This window comes from Acomys minous (genome assembly GCF_964271855.1).
Source record: "Acomys minous genome assembly, chromosome: 2".
Taxonomy (NCBI): Eukaryota; Metazoa; Chordata; class Mammalia; order Rodentia; family Muridae; genus Acomys; species Acomys minous.
In genome coordinates, this window is record NC_140484.1 from 78,424,376 (window position 1) to 78,442,794 (window position 18,419).

General features: G+C 40.2%; 1 protein-coding gene across 5 annotated transcripts in view; it reads right to left on the reverse strand.

The window, feature by feature from the left end:
- The window catches only part of LOC311592596 (uncharacterized protein), an 82,174-nt gene that overhangs the window by 19,363 nt on the left and 44,392 nt on the right, over window positions 1-18,419 (reverse strand). For all 5 annotated transcript variants that reach the window (XM_084773208.1, XM_084773207.1, XM_084773206.1 and 2 more), the window contains 7 exons: window positions 17,724-17,797; window positions 14,856-15,016; window positions 13,833-14,000; window positions 13,591-13,624; window positions 12,223-12,295; window positions 6,681-6,816; window positions 4,074-4,230 (listed from right to left, as the gene is read on the reverse strand). In XM_084773208.1, coding sequence (XP_084629334.1) covers window positions 4,074-4,230; window positions 6,681-6,816; window positions 12,223-12,295; window positions 13,591-13,624; window positions 13,833-14,000; window positions 14,856-15,016; window positions 17,724-17,797 — 803 coding nt within the window. The remainder of the gene's footprint in view (window positions 1-4,073; window positions 4,231-6,680; window positions 6,817-12,222; window positions 12,296-13,590; window positions 13,625-13,832; window positions 14,001-14,855; window positions 15,017-17,723; window positions 17,798-18,419) is intronic.

Here is an 18,419-nt window from a genome sequence, read left to right on the forward strand (position 1 = left end):
AGTATAATTTTAATAATTCATATAGATGAATAACCAGAGCTATGCAAGCAATGATTACAAAGCAACATGGTGCTCTAGGGGCAATCTGGATGCTAAAGGAAAGCGTGAGAGGCAGCTTCTAAGAGAGATGCTCTAAGTGAGATGCTCTAAGAGAGATGCCAGGATGCCTGTGTCTGAGGTCCAGCTCTAGTTGCTAGTAGCATGGTCTTGAGCAAATTAGCTTTCTGTGCCTTGGCTACCTATAGCAAAAAAAGAGGCAATTACAGCATCTGACACTAGATTCTATGGATGATTACATTAGAATATAGGCATAAAGTATTCAAATTTGAAAGACATAGGGAGCCATAGATAGCATTTGCTGTTGGCATCAGCACCTTGCTGTTCTCACGCAGGTTTTTAGGCAGGTGGTATGTTCGTAGACGTCTTCCACACCAGGTACATGGAAACTCTTTCAAGCCAGTGATGGTGGCCCCAAAATGGAGGCCCTAGACACATCCCCAGTAAGTCACAAAACTGTAATTGTACTGGCTACCTAATTTGTTTCTGCTCACACTACTTTCCATTGGATGTTCTCTTGGTAGGCAATGAAGCCACAGTACAAGACAAACTCCAGCTCTGGGGCAAGGTAGTGTGCAGATGACATGAGTGTCAGAGGCATTGGATTTAACTCTCCACAGCAAATGCTCTGCTGGTCTGTGTCAGCCAGCACTCTGATGAGTGAAGGGTGGTTATCTGGGGAAACGTGCAAGACACAACACATCAGTAGAGCTTCTCTGTTGATAGATAAATCACTACAAATCTAAATCCCAGGTCAGCCTCCATTATAAAGGAAGGCAAACCTCACATTTGCCATTGTGAGAAACATACGAGCATTTGGTAAGTAATTTTCCAGTAGATGTAATTTTATATTTAAGTCTTTAACATATATTTAGATTAAAACTCTTCTGTCAATATCTGAAATTATGAGTATTGTATGAAGTACTTAATTTTATCCTAACTTTTTTGGGGGTCTTTTCAGCACTGAGGATGGAATCAAGGGCCTCATATGCTAGACAAGCACCCACTAAGCCCTACCCTCAGGCCCTACCAACTTTTTAGCAAAAACATTTTCAAGAAAAATTAGCATCTCTATCAAACATTATTTTCCTTTTAGGAAAATGTATACGTCGACAAGATTAAGGCATAAAACAAAGGGAGACAAAACCAAATGAGGAAGCCAAACAAAAGTGACGACTTACTTGTTCTGCACATATGAGGCAAAGAGACTCAGAAAAACCTTCATGAAATAGTAAAACGTGAGCTACTTCTGGATAAACGAAGACAAATGAGTAGAATACAGAAAGAGGAAGCATGATTAAAAGCCAAGAGCAGTGAACACATCCAACTCAAGTTCAATAGCAAAGAAGGAAAAGTCTGTCCACAAGACCATCTCAGCATCAGATATAAAGGCAGCAAGTAAGAGTGCTGCTGAGCCCCTGCAGCTGAGGAGTGGTGCATGGGACGGACACACAATAGAATACTACCCAACAATCGGAAGACATGGAGTTTTGGTACAACAGTGATGACCTTGAAAACACCCTTGTGATAGAAGCTGACCCAGAAGGATTGAATATTTATAGAAAATGTCTAGATGAATGGGAAGATTATAAAGAAAACAATTTAGACTTGTGGGAAAGGGCAGAGAAAAATGGAGGACCTAGGAAGAGGATGACAAGTAAGGGATTTGAAGTTTTTCTTTAAGGTAATGAAAATATTTAGAAACTGTTGACTATACTAGAGAAGCTTCAAATGGTTTCCATAAACTGTATTGCATAGCCATTGTGTCCCACTACACAACTCTCTACAAAGAGAGTGGCAGGAACAAGAAAACTTTCTTCTCTAATTTTCGATACATAACACACACACGCACACACACAATGTATGTCTTCAAACATTTATCCCTGCAAAAAAAGTATAGGTGTTTTTTTTTTTTGCATGTTTGTCTGTCCCTGGTGATAGTGGAAGTCAGAAAAGGGCATTGGCTCCCTTGGAACTGGAGTTGGAGACAGTTGTGAGCCACCATGTGTGTGCTGGGCGTTGATTCTGGGTCCTCTGTAAGAACAGCTGGTGCTCTTAACCACCAACCCATCCCTCAGCCACAGTTGCATTTTGTATGGCAGCCTTTCTGTGCAAATGGACATAAAACTGTGGGATCAGAATGTCTTTGTTAGGGAGCATGTAAGTAATGCGTATCTAATTCAGTGTTTTTTTCAGAAACTCATTGTTTTGGAATAGGGGTTATTTCTCTTAAAGAAATGAATGAGTTGAAAACATGGTATCTGCTGGTCTCATTTATCCCTTTTCCATAGTAGCTGCAGTGGCGAAGTAGGAAGCACCGTTCCACATGGACATATCAAGGCAGTGGAATCATGGTCACAAACTAGAACATCCATCATTGGTGGCAAGGGGTTTGCTATCATGGGAAATCAGATTCTGTGAGAAACATTCAAGCCTTTGCTTTGGGTGAGGTTACTGTTCAAGTGCTGGGACAGAGAGCATTGAAGAGCATCAGTTTGCTCAATGGGAAAAACATGCCTCTACCATCTCTACACACAGATGGCTGGAAAGATGGCTCAGTGTTGAGTGCACTTGTTGCTCTTCCAAGAGGACCTAGGTTTGGTTCCCAGCACTCACACAGTGGCTAAGGACCATTTGTAATGGCAACAGGATTCAATATCCTCTTTTGGTTTCTGTGGGCACTAGACATGAATGTAGCATATATACATACATGCAAGCAAAGCACTCATACATATAAAAATAAAAAAGGAAATCTAAAAATTATCTACACTTTGCAGCACACAAAGTGTGCTTTTCCTTTCTAAAACATGTGCACATTCATGTACCAACACATTAGTTGTCTGAAAATGATTAACGAAAAGTGTCTGTGCTCTGGTTTTCTTTTGTGCAGTTAACATCTTTTGTTGGCCGAGGTGATTTTGCAAAATGCAACCGTGTGAGAGCCTGGCATTTGTTTTCTCTAAAAGTTGCCAGTCAGTGTTATTTTCTTCTGCACAGTTCATGAAGGTTTAATCCCACATTAGTGGTGGCACAAAGCTTGAAAGACTAAATAAGTGCAGAACTTTCCAAAAATTATCCAAAGAAAGTATGTGGTTGATGCTCAGGGACTCTCACTCCACATGAAGGAGCAGAAGTCTAACTGTATAAAACATAGGTAATCTTGTCATGGAGCAAAGCAATTCATTCACAGGGGCACAGATATGACTGTGAAGTGAATTTCTTTATGAAACACATAATAAGTTTCTTTATAGTTATAAAGCTAATAAGACTGCATGTAGGCATTAAAAAATGGCATAATTAGCTGGGTGTGGTGGTGCATGCCTTTAATCTCAGCACTAGGGAGACAGAGGCAGGTGGATCGCTGTGAGTTTGAGGTCAGCCTGGTCTACAAAGTGAGTCCAGGACAGCCAAGGCCACACAGAGAAACCTTGTCTCGAACCCTCCCGCCCCAAGTGGCCTAATTAACATTAATGACAATGCAGTGATTAAACTCCCCATCCATTCCTCCAAGAGTCATAGTGGCTACTTCACTATAAATGCCATGATTTCATTTTAGGGTGAGTAAGTTGACATTCCCTTAGATTTCAATTAAAAATTATGTGTGTTTGTAGGTGTAGTCCATGTACATGCAGGGGTCCCTAGAGGCAAGAAGAGGGTACCATATGCCCTGGAGCTGCAATTACAAGTAGTTGTAAGATGGCCAGTGTAAGTGCTGAGAACTGAACTCAGGTCCTTTGGTAGAACAGCATGTTCTTAACCAGTGAGCCATCGACCCAGATCCTGAAATAACATTTTGTTAAATAGTTATGTAATAGAGCCATGGACCTCATGACAGTGTTTTAGTTAAGAATGGAACACACACACACACACACACACACACACACAATTAGTCATGCATGTTATACTGCCCAGTGATATACATACGTATATGCATATTAATCAGAGATATTGTAAGTAGTGTCAATGAAGTAAAGTCATACACATTAAGGATAATTAATAATATGAAATTAATTTACCTGCTTCAAAGTCTGTTTTACTTTAATGTGCAGGATCCTCAGAGCCATGTCGCATTGCTGATTTTCAGTGCCTTTAGTATAAAGCTCATCTTTTCCTGATAACTGTGTCTTCACTCCTTCATTTTCTCTCTTCTTCTCTTTTTGTTTTAATGCAACTCTGAGGTGAAACATACTTATCTTAAAATTCTTTTTTTTTTTGAAACAAAATGTCCATCACTTGCTTTTCATTATTCTATCAAGTCAATATCCTAACTCATCCTAATGAAATTTCTGTGCTTCAATTTTTGCAGATCTCATGTTTTAAGTTTCTCACTTTAATCTTTTCCAGAGATCATAAATATTGGAAGGGTAATAATGAAGAAAAATTTTCTTGACTGGTAAGTTTCTGTGAAGAGAAACTTTGGTAGCTATTTTGGAAAAGCCATCTTGAAACTAATCAGCAATTTGACAAATTAAAATTATTGTATATAATTTGATATAATTTTATGCATAACCCCCTAATAAAAACAGGTAATATAAAGTTAATTCCTAAAATTTGTTGCTTGCAAACCAGCATGTGAGTTAACTAGAAATAAAATTTTATTTTTATAAAATATTATATATATATCCTTTGAATGGTTTTCAATGTAAGAGAGCCCCTTCTAAAGCTTTGAGACAATGGGCATGCATATTACTAGAATTCAAGGGAAGATTGGGGAGTTTTTTACCTTTTACTAATGCTTTCAATTACTCTTATTATAATGAACGATTTAAAAATCAATATAAGATCAATTGATTCAATAATAAAAAGTACCCTATTCTTTCAACATAGAAAGCTGAGTTTATTTGATCAACGAGAGAGATGTAGTGAATAAATTAATTGGTCATCTACTCTAGTACAGTTTAAGAACAAAGGTGTTGGGCCTGGAGAGATGGCTCCCTAGTTAGGAATGCTGCAGCTCTTGCAGAGGATCTAGGTTTGGTTCCTGGCACCCTTATGGCTGCTCACAACTGTCGGTAACTCCAGTTCGAGGAAATCCAATGCCCACTTCTGGCCTCTGGACCTGCACACGTAGTCACATAGGTACATGCAGGCAGATCCTCACATACATGAAAAAAAAAAAAAAAAAAGAACAAAAGTGTAGCTGGGAGGGTAACAGCATTTTTTGCTGGCCTCACAGAGATTTTGTTCTCTTTTAATCCAAATTAAAATTTGTAAAAATAATCTCCAACTCTGAAAATAAATAAGTAAAGAGGAGATTTGCACAGATTCTAAAACTTCTGTTTGAGAAAGTGATTGCTTTTGATACTTGTGGTGAGACTGTAAGTTAACACAGGTCTCATATGGATCAAAGCCTTCTGTATATGCCTATTTGCATTTACTTTTTGAGACAGGGTCCACTCTATAGCCTGATGCAGGATGGACCTCACTGTGTAGCCAAAGCTGGACTTCACCTTCCATTACAGTTCTGACTTAGCTTCCTCAGGGATGAGACTAGAGGTGTGAGCCATCATACCTACCCACTTATTGATTAAAGTAATTAATTTTGTAAAGAAGCTTCTATACTTTAAGCCTATAATTCTATATTGGAAAAATCATTAAAAAAGAAATAATTTAAAACACAGAAAACAGTATATAAATAGTATTCCTGTAATAAAAATAATATGCCTTTCTAGTGAGAAATTGTTCCACACACTTAGAGATGAAGGAAGACCACGGCCAGCTCTGGCTAATTCCTAAGGAAAAGCGAGCCTTAAGCAGACTTTACTAACTTATCAGCTTGGCCTTATGCACTGCACAAACAACAACATCTGTTGATTTCTCTTAGCTCCTGGCCCTACGTTACACTTTGGACAGTTTAAACAGAGACATGGGATGGCAAGCCTGGCCATGTGGGCCAATGAGAGGTTCACACAGCAGAGATACTGCCAGGATTATTTCTGAAGTACACCAGTGTTGTTCTTTTTGAATGGTGTTATGTTAGCCAAGGTCATCTTGCCCACATGGCAGAATTACATTTTTTCCTGGTAAAAGCACAAAGGACTTAAAGGCTCCAGAACTTGTTGATGGTTGTGACCCTACACAGCCACTTTGAACGTGTTCTTGGGGCATGGTCCTAATGGCTGGTCAATCCTGGTGGACAAACATTTACATCCAAGCATGATAAATTTATCACTAACAGGCCTGGTTAGCAGACTACTTATCTTTGAGATATTTTAGGAGGCAGGGCTCTCTTAGGTAAATTTTCCTTCTTAAATGTCTCTTAAGCAAACCAATCAACAAATCTTTTCCGCCATCAATTCTTTTACCTTGAGTTTTTTTCTACATCATTCCTTTAAAAAATATATACAAGGCAGTGCCAAATTCTCATTGCTGAGTAAACAGCAAGACTCCTATGTAATAGGCAACAGTATGCACCAAATTATTGAGCATATGTAGGGCCAACAGCCTGTTATGGTATGTGCAAGGATTTCACACTTCAGAAGACAAGGACATTTAGAAATTACATAGTGGGAGGTTTCACACAGATCTTCCTGTCCCAGAATCTGCTGTAGAAAGGAAGCTTTTTTCACCCTTATCAACCTGACATTGCAGGTTCTTCCCTCTCTAGGCCTTTTCCTTCTAACCTTGATATCACTGGCTCTGTTTTCATCACCTCTTCTTCAGCTGTACTGCTTTCTACATTTCCAGTTTTTCTTGTAAGTAACTCACAGGGTTCATTTTCGGTTTCTGTTTGCTGTCTGTTAGAACATGGGCCTGTCTCTGTAAAATAGACAGGGGATCACTTTTTAAAAATTGAACATAAATTTTTTCATACAATATATTTCGATTATAGTTTGCCCTCCCTTATCTCTTCCCAGATTCTCCCCACCCATCCAATTCTACATCTTCTTTCTCTCTTTAGAAAACAAACAGGTACTCTGAATAGATTGGACCAGAAAAGAAAATCCTCCTGCCACATAATGGTCAAAACACTAAACATGCAGAACAAAGAATGTTAAAAGCTGAAAGAGAAAAAAGCCAAGTCACATATAAAGGCAAACCTATCAGAATTACACTTGACTTCTCTACAGATACTATGAAAGTCAGAATGGCCTGGACAAATGTCATGCAGCGACTAAGAGACCACAGATGCCAACCCAGTCTACTATACCTAGAAAAACTTTCAATCACCATAGATGGAGAAAACAAGATATTCCATAACAAAATCAGCTTTAAGCAGTACTTAGCCACAAATCCAGCCCTAATAGAAGTAAATCTTCAACCCAAGGAGGGTAACTTTACTCAAGGAAACAAAAGAAATAAATAACCCCACATCCGCAAAACAATAAGAAACTCTACCACTACCAACATAAAAAAAAGTAACTAATAACCACTGGTCATTAATATCTCTCAACATCAATGGCCTCAACTTGCCAATAAAGAGACACAGGCTAACAGAATGGATGCGAAAACAGGACCCACCATTCTGCTGCATACAAAAAACACACCTCAGCAGTTAAGATAAACATTACCTTAGAATAAAGGGCTGGAAAATGGTATTCCACGCAAATAGACCCAAGAAGCAAGCTGGAGTAGCCATTCTAGTATAGAATAAAACAGACTTTCAACTAAAACTAATCAAAAGAGACAGGGAAGGACACTTGATACTCATCAAAGGAAAAATATACCAAGATGATGTCTCAGTCCTGAACATCTAGGCCGCAAATACAGGAGCGCCCACATTCATAAAAGAAACATGACTAAAGCTTAAATCATACATCGAACCCCACACATTAATAGTGGGAGACTTCAACATCCCATTTTCTCCAATAGACATATCATCAAGACAGAAACTAAATGGAGAAATAATGAAACTAATCAATGCCATGAATCAAACGGACCTAACTGATATCTTCAGAAAATTCCACCCAAACACAAAAGAATACACCTTCTTCTCAGCACCTTATGGAACCTTCTCCAAAAGTGACCATATACTTGGTCACAAGGCAAACCTCAACAGATACAAGACGATCGTAATAACCTCTTGTATCTTATCAGACCATCATGGAGTAAAGCTGGAACTCAACAACAGAAAGAACAGAAAGCCTACATGCTCACGGAAACTGAACAAGTCCCTACTCAATGACCTCTGGGTAAGGGACAAAATAAAAAGAAAAATTAAAAACTTCCTAGAATTCAATGATAATGAAGGCACAACATACCCAAACTTATGGGACACAATGAAAACAGTGCTAAGAGGAAAGTTCATAGCACTAAATGTCTTTATTAAAAAATTGGAGAGATCCAATACTAGCAACTTAACAGCACACTTGAGAATTCTAGAACAAAAAGAAGCAGACACATCAAAGAGGAGTAGATGGGTGGAAATCATCAAACGGAGGGCAGAAATCAATAAATTAGAAACAAAGGGAGCAATTCAAAGAATCAATGAAACCAAGAGCTGGTTGTTTGAGAAAATCAGCAAGATAGACAAATCTTTAGCCAAACTAACTAAAAGGCAGAGGGAGGGTATTCAAATCAACAAAATCAGAAATGAAAAGGGAAACATAATGACAGGCACTGAGGAAATACAAAGAATCATTACGGCTTATTTCAAAAGCCTATATGCCACAAACTTTGAAAATCTAAATCAAATGAACAATTTCCTTCTTCTTTTTAAAAAATATTTATTATGTATACAATATTCAGCCTGCACAAAGATCTGTAGGCTGGAAGAGGACACCAGATCTCATTATAGATGGTTATGAGCCACCATGTACTTGCTGGAATGAACAGTCAGTGCTCCTAATCTCTGGGCCATCTCTCCAGCCCAAACAATTTTCTTGATAGGTACTAACTACCAAAATTGAATCAAGATCAGGCAAACAAATTAAGTAGTCCTCTATCTCCTAAGGAAATAGAAGCAGTCATAAAACAACAACAACAAAACAAAACAAAACCCAGGGCCAGATGGATTCAGTGCAGATTTATACCAGACCTTCAAAGAATACCTAATACCAATCCTCTTCAAACTATTCCACAAAATAGAGTCTGAAGGAACATTACCAAACTCATTCTGTGAGGCCACAGTCAACTTGATATCTAAGCCACCCAAAGACCCAACAAAGAAAGATAATTTCAGACCAATATCTTTTAAACATAAATGCAAAAATACTCAATAAAATACTCGCAAACCGAATCCAAGTAAACATAAAAAATATTATTCATCATGACCAAGTAGGCTTCATCTCAGGCATGCAGCTGTGGTTCAATATATGGAAATCATCAATGTTATCCATTATATAAACAAACTGAAAGAAAAAAACCCACATAAACATCTCCTTAGATGCTGGAAAAGCTTTGACAAAATCTAACACCCATTCATGTTTTAAAGTCTTGGAGAAATCAGGGATATAAGGCACATACCTAAACATAATAAAAGCAATATACAGCAAGCCAATAGTCAAAATCAAACTTCCACTAGCAATGGGGGAGTGTTTCCCTTTCCCCACATCCTCGCCAGCATGTGCTGTCACTTGAGTTTGATAGGTGTAAGATGGAATCTCAGAGTCACTTTGATTTGCACAACCACTTTGGAAATCAATTTGGTGCTTTCGCAGAAAATTGGGAATAGTGCTACCTAAAGACCCAGCTATTCCACTCCTGTGCATATACCCAAAAGATGCTCCACCACACAACAGAGATAGATGCTCAACCATGTTCATAGCAGTCTTATTCATAATAGCCAGAATCTGGGAACAACCTAGATGTCCCTCACCTGAAGAATGGATGAAGAAACTGTGGTACATTTACAAAATAGAATACTATTCAGCTATCAAAAACAAGTAAATCTTGAAATTTGCAGGTAAATGGATGGAACTAGAAATGATCATCCTGAGTGAGGTAACCCAGACCTAGAGAGACACACATTCACTTATATTCACTTATAAGTAGATATTAGCCCAACATAGATGTCCTCTGAGAGACATGCAGCTGGATTATGGGCAAAGAGCTGAAAATTGTACATAAAAGTTGGGGCATGGAAAGCCAGGGGGAGAGGGGAAAGTTGCCAGAATCTCCACAAGGAGACTATCAAGGCTGGTGGATCTGGACCCAGGAGGCCTGCACAAACTGATACACCAACGAAGGATGTTGCAAGCAGAGGACCTAGACACCCTGATCAGATGTAGCAAATGGACAGCTTATTCTACACATGGGGTCGGGGGAGCAGTGAGACTGCCTCTGACAAGAATTTGGGTCCCCTCGATTTGACCACTGCCCCTTATAGGAGAGGTCCCGTTGGAATACAGAGGATGGGGGTGCAGGCTATCCAGATGAGACCTGATAGGCTGTGGTCAGATAGTGAAGGAGGAGGTCCCCACCTGCCAGAGGTCATGGGAAGGAGAAGAGAATGGAAAAGGGAAGGAGGGTGGGAACAGGAAGATAAGAGTGAAGGGATTACAATAGGGATGTAAATTAACAACAACAACAGAATTAAAAACCAGTATTCCTACCAAAAAGAAAAAAAAGAAAAAAGAAAAAAAAAAGAAAAAAAAAAAAAAGAAAAAAAGAAAAAGAAAACAAACAGGCAGGTAAAAAGCAAGCCAGACCCCACAGCCTGAAGAGATCAGTCACAGCTCCTCACAGCTCCCTCTGGGATGGATCAAGCAGTTTGTGCAGTGACTTGATAGCTTTCTTTGGAGGAGACTTGATACCTTTCTTTGGAGGACCTTGGGGGTTGGTCTGATGTATTTTGATGCTAATTACTGCTTGCTGTCTCTGCGACCCACCTTGCCTAGGAGTCTAACCTGTTTGACCAATAAAAGGTCATCACACCTGGGCGGGGCAGCATGGCTAAGGTTCCTGGGCTTGGGGAGACAGAGAGAGAATCTTGGGAAGAAGAGAGGCTGGAGGAGAAGAGGAAGAAGGAAGCCTTCATGGGTGAAGTGGAGGAGAGGCACATGGACGGCGTGGATGAATACTTGGCCCAGATGATGATAATTAGCAAGTATTTGGGATTATGGATGGGAGATAGCTTGATAGAAATTATTAGAAGTATATGGCATGGAATTGGCGCAAGTATCCCATACCTGCACCACTATGGGAAGTAGTTTAAGGGATTAATATCTGCCCTGCCCCAGGTTAGCTAAGGCTATTTTAAAATATAACTGGTGTCTGTGTGTTGATTGATTGCTAGTGGGTTAGAAAATAATAATTATAGGCCCGATAATAAACATTCTTAGGTCTTACTGGTACATTAACCACAACAGGAGGAGGGGAGGGGCTATCCAAGACAGGGTCTCTCTGTGTAGCCTTGGCTGTCCTGGACTCACTTTATAGACCAGGCTGCCCTCCACCTCACAGAAGATCTGCCTGCCTCTGCCTCCCAGAGTGCTGGGACTACATGCGTGGGCCAAGGTGCCCAGGTAATTTTATGCTATTTTTGAGGCATGGTTGAACGTAGCTCTGGCTGGCTTCAAACTGAGGTCTTCCTGCTCCTGCTTCCTGAGTGCTAGGATTAAAGGTGTGTGCCACTGCACCTAGCTTTGTTTTCATCCCAGGTTTAAAAGGAAGCTACTCCTTCTCTTTAAGGCCTCCTCACATTTAGCTCTCTATGTATTGCATTGTTTTTGCCTAACGTTCTCCCTCCAACTTGGAGGCCCCCTCTCCTAACAAACTGCAGTTCCTGAAGGGAATTGTGTGCCAGTTTCCTTTCATGACTAGGTAGCTCAGGTACCTAGGGTAAAATCAAACACTACTGTTCTAAAAGCAAGCAAGCAAATAAATCAAACTCCAAAAAATGTATCAATAAAATGACTCAATGACATTCTGTTATACCCTTACACAAGTTCCTTGCTAAGCCGTAATCAGAAAAGCTTCCTCCTGAAGAATTTGGGGAAACATACAGAGACCCACACCCAGACAGTGTGAGGAGAGTGAGAGACCTTGGAACATTATTTTATATTATATTTGTTATTACCCCCTAGAAGCCTGTTTTCTAATAAAAGCTAGAAAAGAAGTGGATTCAGCCAGGAATGGAGTGGGGAGGAACCAGGAGGAATAGGAGAAGGGGAAACTGTAATTGGGATATATTATGTGAGAAAAATTCTTTTTAATAAAAGGGGAAAAAACATCCTTTGTATAGCAGCAGTCCAGTATCTCGATAATGAGGGTCAGGCAGCTCACCATCCTCTGAGCACGGCTCAGCCAGCTGAGTTAGGTCATCAGCATCTTTCAGAGCGATCATTTCTTGTTTGGCCTGTAGAACAAACTATGCTAGGTCACAGTGTTCTCAGACAGTGATACCGCCTACAGCAGGGGAGTTACACAGCTGAAAAAGAACGCATCTAAGCAGAAATGTGGGCGCTTCTGAAAAGGACCGATCTTTGTCAAAGGGTAGCTTGTATCGATGACTTCTGGTTCTAATCTCTTATTCTAAGCAAATATCTTTACGTAATAGAAAATTCTATACCTCATCCCCACCTTCATTTTTGTTTTATGTGTATGAATGTTGTCCCTACATGTATTAAAAGGATGTATGGGATAGGTACTGTAGTGAGTCTAGCTACTTGATAAATGAGTAAAGAACCAGTCACTCAAGGTCTCCGGGTCTCATCAGCCGGTTCATTACGCTGGAATTTGGCCCCCCCTCCGCTTGATGGGCGACTAACATCTGTGCTAGCAGATGCCCCACCTGCCGTTTTGTCACTTTTCCATCTTGAAGTTTGTGAATTTCTGGCACCCGACTTGAAAGTTGACACAACAGTGGGATCCACTTTGCGGTGGATGCTGTCCTTTGGTTTCATCTCCTTGAGTTCCCCCGACCTCTCCCCAGGGTAGAGGAAGCCTGTCTTCAGCAAGCGGAGGCCCACGCACATCCTGGCTGCTAACACTGTGACAGTGCTCACAGGCTACTATGCGTGTACCGCAGCTGGAACCTTGCTGCAGTGGAGCCTTTGCTAGCATCGTTCAGCCTGGCTTTCCAGTGCTCATCTCTTCGAGGTCGCAGTCTCGGTGGACTCCGAAGGTACAATGTGGACCGCCCTGAGGCCTGAACAGTGTCTGCAATGGGTGAGGTTTGTGACATTTCTACTCCCTGTAGTTGGGTCTCCACTTGAACCTGAAAATTCCACTGCCTCACACCCCTTCCTCTTTATAGAGCAAAGCGACTTTCTAGGTTAATTCTTCGTAGTGGCAAAATGCATCTTCCATAGTGTCGTTCCTCTTGGTGAAGCCGTATTCCTACACAAAGCCAATTCCTACACAAAGCATTGTTTCCTGAATCTTACTGTCCAGCTGGGCATGGCCTCTGTGAGGCCCAGGCTACCGCTCCCTGCAGAGTAGTGTTCATGGAGTCAGGTTTGAGGTGGGCAGGGAAGAGGGTGGGAGTGGGTGGTTGTCAGGTTAAGGTGATGCTTGTGGGAAGCTGCAGAGGTTGTAGCTCCTCCCGAGCTGTGACGATCTCTCAGCTGCTGCCCACTGTGGGGTGCTGCCTGCTCTATGGGGGTATGCTTTGTTCCTGATACCAAAATCTGGTTTTGATTTTTACAATACCTTGTGCTTTTCCTTTGATTTTCTCTTTGCAGGCCTGAAAAAGAAGAACATACAATCCTTTCAGACAAAACACAAATAATACTGTCCTTTTGTATAAAGTCTCTTTTGTTGTCATTAATTTCCTCTGGTCATGGAGTCATTTTCTATAAGGTATTTGAGTATAAGCAGAAGTTAGCCTGCTTTATTTCCAGAAAAAGCAGCCACTCCTATGCCCTCCCTTCATGGGGTAGTACAGTTTTTACCTTCCCTTATCTGGATCCCTGTCACTTAAATTCCAAGTATCTTTCATTCCCAGGAGATCACCAGCCACTGACTTAGACTCCTCAGATGTCAGTTCAGTCACAAAGTCTCCAGATGACCATTTTTCATGTCCTTTTTTATTTTCTTCTTTTATATTCAAGGCAGAAACACTAATTAAAAAACCACAAAAGACAACACACTCTCATAATTCTATGGGTTCAGGTTATCAAAACAACATTCTGAAACCCCAACTCTCTCCCACTTTACTTCACTGACTGAATAAAAGGAAGTTGTAAAGTAGCAGCTAAAACAAGGAAATAGATACTCCCTGCTCAAAAACAGACGCCACACAGGCCTGATGCAGTGCTGTGTACAAGAGCTGCCACAGGAAAACTCTCGTCTGAGCACAAGGAAGGGTTTTTTTTCCAGAGGACTACAGAAGAGGAGCTCAGAAGGAAACACTTAACAGTGTCCAACATCCCAGAGATCAGGAGAATGCAAGACAAAACTTCTTTAAAATTTCATCTTACCCAAGTCAGAATAAAACAAGTGACAGCCGATGTTAGTGAAGCTGTGGAGAAAGGGGAACATTTGCCCATTGCTGGTCAGAGTGCCAACTTGTACAGTGACTAAGGAAATCAAACATCATAGCCTATTGGCAATAATATTGGTTACCTTCCACATCCTAATATATATTTATGTTTTAAAAAAAGATTTCCTGATTTATTATTTATACAGCATTCTGCCTGCATGTGAGCCAGCAGACCAGGAGAGGGCACTAGATCTTATTAGCTATGAGCCGTCATGTGGTTGCTGGGAATTGAACTCAGGACGTTTGGAAAAACAGCCAGTGCTCTTAACCTTTGAGTCATTTCTCCAGCCCTTATTTTATATTTTTATAATTATGCAATCCCCAAATAACTCAAGTAGAAATAAGGTTTGCTAATCACAAATACTAACCTAAATTAGAATCTTATAGATCAGTGATAATGGCCTGTTGTTGGGAAATATCAGAAAATGCTTACCCATCCTGCTCTTTGCTGTCTGTACTCGGAGACTGCTGGGCACCAGGCTTCCCGTTCTTCCTCGTTAGAGACAACCCAGCACCGCCATGGTCAAGAGCAGCAGTGTGCAGGCTCTGTGCTGCCTCCCATTCACCAGACTCCTGCCTCCTTCCTTCTTCCACCTTTAATCCAAGTTTGAGACAAAGGACAAAGGTAACTTTTCAACAATTGACATTCGCTGTTTTCTTTCTTTTTATGACCTGTGCCTTAGTTTCAAGTAGTGGAATAGGAGTGCTGAGTGGATGGTATGGGAACCTGGAAAACAAAGTGCCTCTTGAACAGCAGGAACAATGACCCACGCCAGCCTTCCTGCCGTAAGAGGAACACCAAGACAGCTTCAGAGACATCTTAAGAGGCATTGCCTATTTTGTGTGTAAGTAGATTTTTTTTAGAAGACTCAACTTTTGGTTTTATTATCCTTTCCAGTTGTTAGTCCAGGTCAACTTTCCGAGAGTTTATTTGTAGCTGGGCAGTTATCTATCATATCCCTCTTTCTGTTTTCTCCACAGTTCCATCTTCAAGAAGGTTTTACTTTTACCTTATTCATTTAACAATTGCCAGTCAGTCTCCTCATAGCAAAGTGTAGGGTCCACGTGGCTGCCTACTCTTGTTTACTGGCCCTCTCCAGCACATGGCGTACAATGAGTACTTTGTAATTTGGCGGTCCACAGATACCACCTAAGCAAATGCCAGTGAGTTTAAAGATAAACTATGGAAAAGCCAGGAAGAAACAGGTTTGTAAGCATCAGAATCAAAGGTTTGTTTCATTCTGCATGTGAAACAGTTAAGCTGAGGGGCTGGGAACATATGCAATATTTAATGGCTCACTGGCTAAGAGCACTTGCATAGGGTTGGTCCCCAGCACTGTCTGTAACTTCACCTCCAGGGGATCCAAAGTTCTCTTCTGGCTTCTGTGAGCACTTAATCCAATGGTTTATCTTCCAAAACTAGCAAACCTAGCATTGTGTTTCTCGCTACTAATGAAACCATCATTTAAAATTCCTTCTCAATGTAATATGAATAAATTAATAAAATAAAATGAAATAAATGGGAGGGATGGAGGAATGGGAGAATACAAGGGAGGGGATAACCCTTGAGATGTAATATGAATAAATTAATAAAATAAAATAAAAAAATTCCTTATCATCTATTTTGGCACATTCTGTGAAGAGATTCTTTGATCCTGTATTTAGTCAGTCTGTATGAAAATAATAAGACTGGGAAAAACGTGTCCAGATTCCTTTTCTGTCATGCTGTGGTATACATTTTCTCTGTATTTGATTTTTACTGCTGGGCGGGTCCTAGGTATAGACTCGATGATAACAGGAGTGAAATCACATCTCAACCTTTACAGCATCTTCTTGGGGCCAGGCATCAGCCAGGAAGCAGAAGTGCCAGTGTCTCCCTTATGACTGGATGTAGAACCAACTTTTGCATTCACAGTTAAACAATCAGCCCAGAATTCCTCAGCACTGATCCCCTGACTCACGAGGTCTTCCTAGAGCTGTATAAAACAGCATCCCCTTGGAGCACCTGCTCCTTCCAGCTCTTCATTGGCATTCCTCTTGGCGCCGGAAGGAGGTCCAACACTGCATCTGCTCTTTCCTGCCTGTGCTTTCTCTGGAAAAGTGGGAGGTAGTTGTGTCCTTGCCTGCAGGAATAACTGAAGTTGAGTTTTAGCTTTTTCTTCTGGACTGATTTCCTGGCATTTACTATATGCATCCATGTGGCTGACTACAAAATCTCTTTGTCTTCAGGTACCCAAGCAGTTCTTTCTGTTATGAGGTTTGGAGCTATACCCTGCCTCTTCTGAGGAGCCTTCACAGTCAGCAACACTTCTTCAGATGAAGTTTCCATGATGGCTATATCGTGCAGTATATTTCATTACCTAACTTTTAAAATATTTATTTTTATTATTTAAAAATTTTGTATATATCTGTGTGTCTGTGCACATGACTATAGATGCCGAGACGTCCAAGGGAGGGCATTTAGATCCAAGGAGCTAGAATTACAGGTGATTGGGTGCAGCCCAGTGTGGGTGCTGGGAACCAAACTGGAGTAGGTCCTCTGAAAGAGCACTGTGTGCTCTTCAGCACTGAGCCAGGTCTCTGTGCCCAACCTCACTTAAAAAAAATTCATTAAGCATCTCTTTATTTATTTACTTATATATTTATTTATTTATCTCTTTACAGCCTGATTCTATCGCCTCCCTCCTCTCTCCCAGCCTCATGCCCCCTCTCCCAATTCCCCCTCTTCCTCCTCTCCTTCTTCTCAGAGAAGGGGAGGCCCCCAAAGGGTACCTCACCCATCTTGGCACCTCTGCCTGACAAAGCAGTTCAACTACGGGAAAGGAATCTAGAGGCAGGCAAGAGAGTCAGAGACAGCCCCTACTCCCATTGTTAGGGCACCCACGTGTTGACCACAATGCATATCTGTTCCATATGTGTAGCAACCTAACAGTTTTGATACCAAAATGTATGATACAATTCAACAAGTTTGGACCTGATAAATTATCTGATATTGTTATTGGATACACCACAGAAACTTAGAAAGTATGACTTTTACAGAACTAGTTAATGCTTCTTTGAGAGAAGCAGCATTGCCTGCCATTACTTTTGAACATAACTCTTGATTTGTATTTATCTTTACAAAGCAATGTACCTCAGAACTTCAACTTTCTCCTTGCGGCATTAAATGTCAAATGTTTGGCTAGAGAACACTCGAGTTAGGTGAAAAGCCTTCATTCCAAGAGTCTCTAAACTTTATCAAACATTATTAAATTATAGAAGACAGTATTAGTCATCAATGTAAGCATGAGTTATCACATACCTGAGACTGGTTATCTTCATTTCTGGCAAGAACTTTGTGCTTTTCCTCTGAGGTCAATTCTAAACCTGGTTCTGCTGAGGAATGTGTACATACAATAAAAATTAACTACTTAAACAGTTAAGGCAATATTATAAAATTGATAGAAAATAATAAGTGATAGACAATATTTTTCTTTACATTTTCCAAATTAATAACTTTTAGCTAAATGTTACTTCTGTAGGAAGTGCTCCTTATTATCCAAAAATTGGGAAGTAATAATTATCCACAATCTTAACAGTTTTGGGGATACATTATATCCCACAAACTCTCTACATAAATAATCTTTTTTTACACAAATAAACTTTATCTCAAAAAAGCAAAAGTATGATAGAAAAATACAATTAATATTAAATCTTTTTCTCTACTTTGTGACAACTTACAAATAGCCTAAGTAGAATGGCCATTAAAATGATTTCCAACACTCCTGTTCCTTTCACACATTCGCCAGTGAACAAGTACCCTGTACTTATATATATCTGAAATGTTTTTGTTTTGTATTCAAATTTTTATTTTCTTTTAAATTTGGCATGAAATATAAAAGTATGCTAAATATGGTTCTTTCTTTGGTGACCTAGTTAGTTTTCTATTTCTGTGATAAATACCTGAAACAACTTGGGGGTAAAGGATTTATCTCATCTCACAGCTCATAGCCCATTA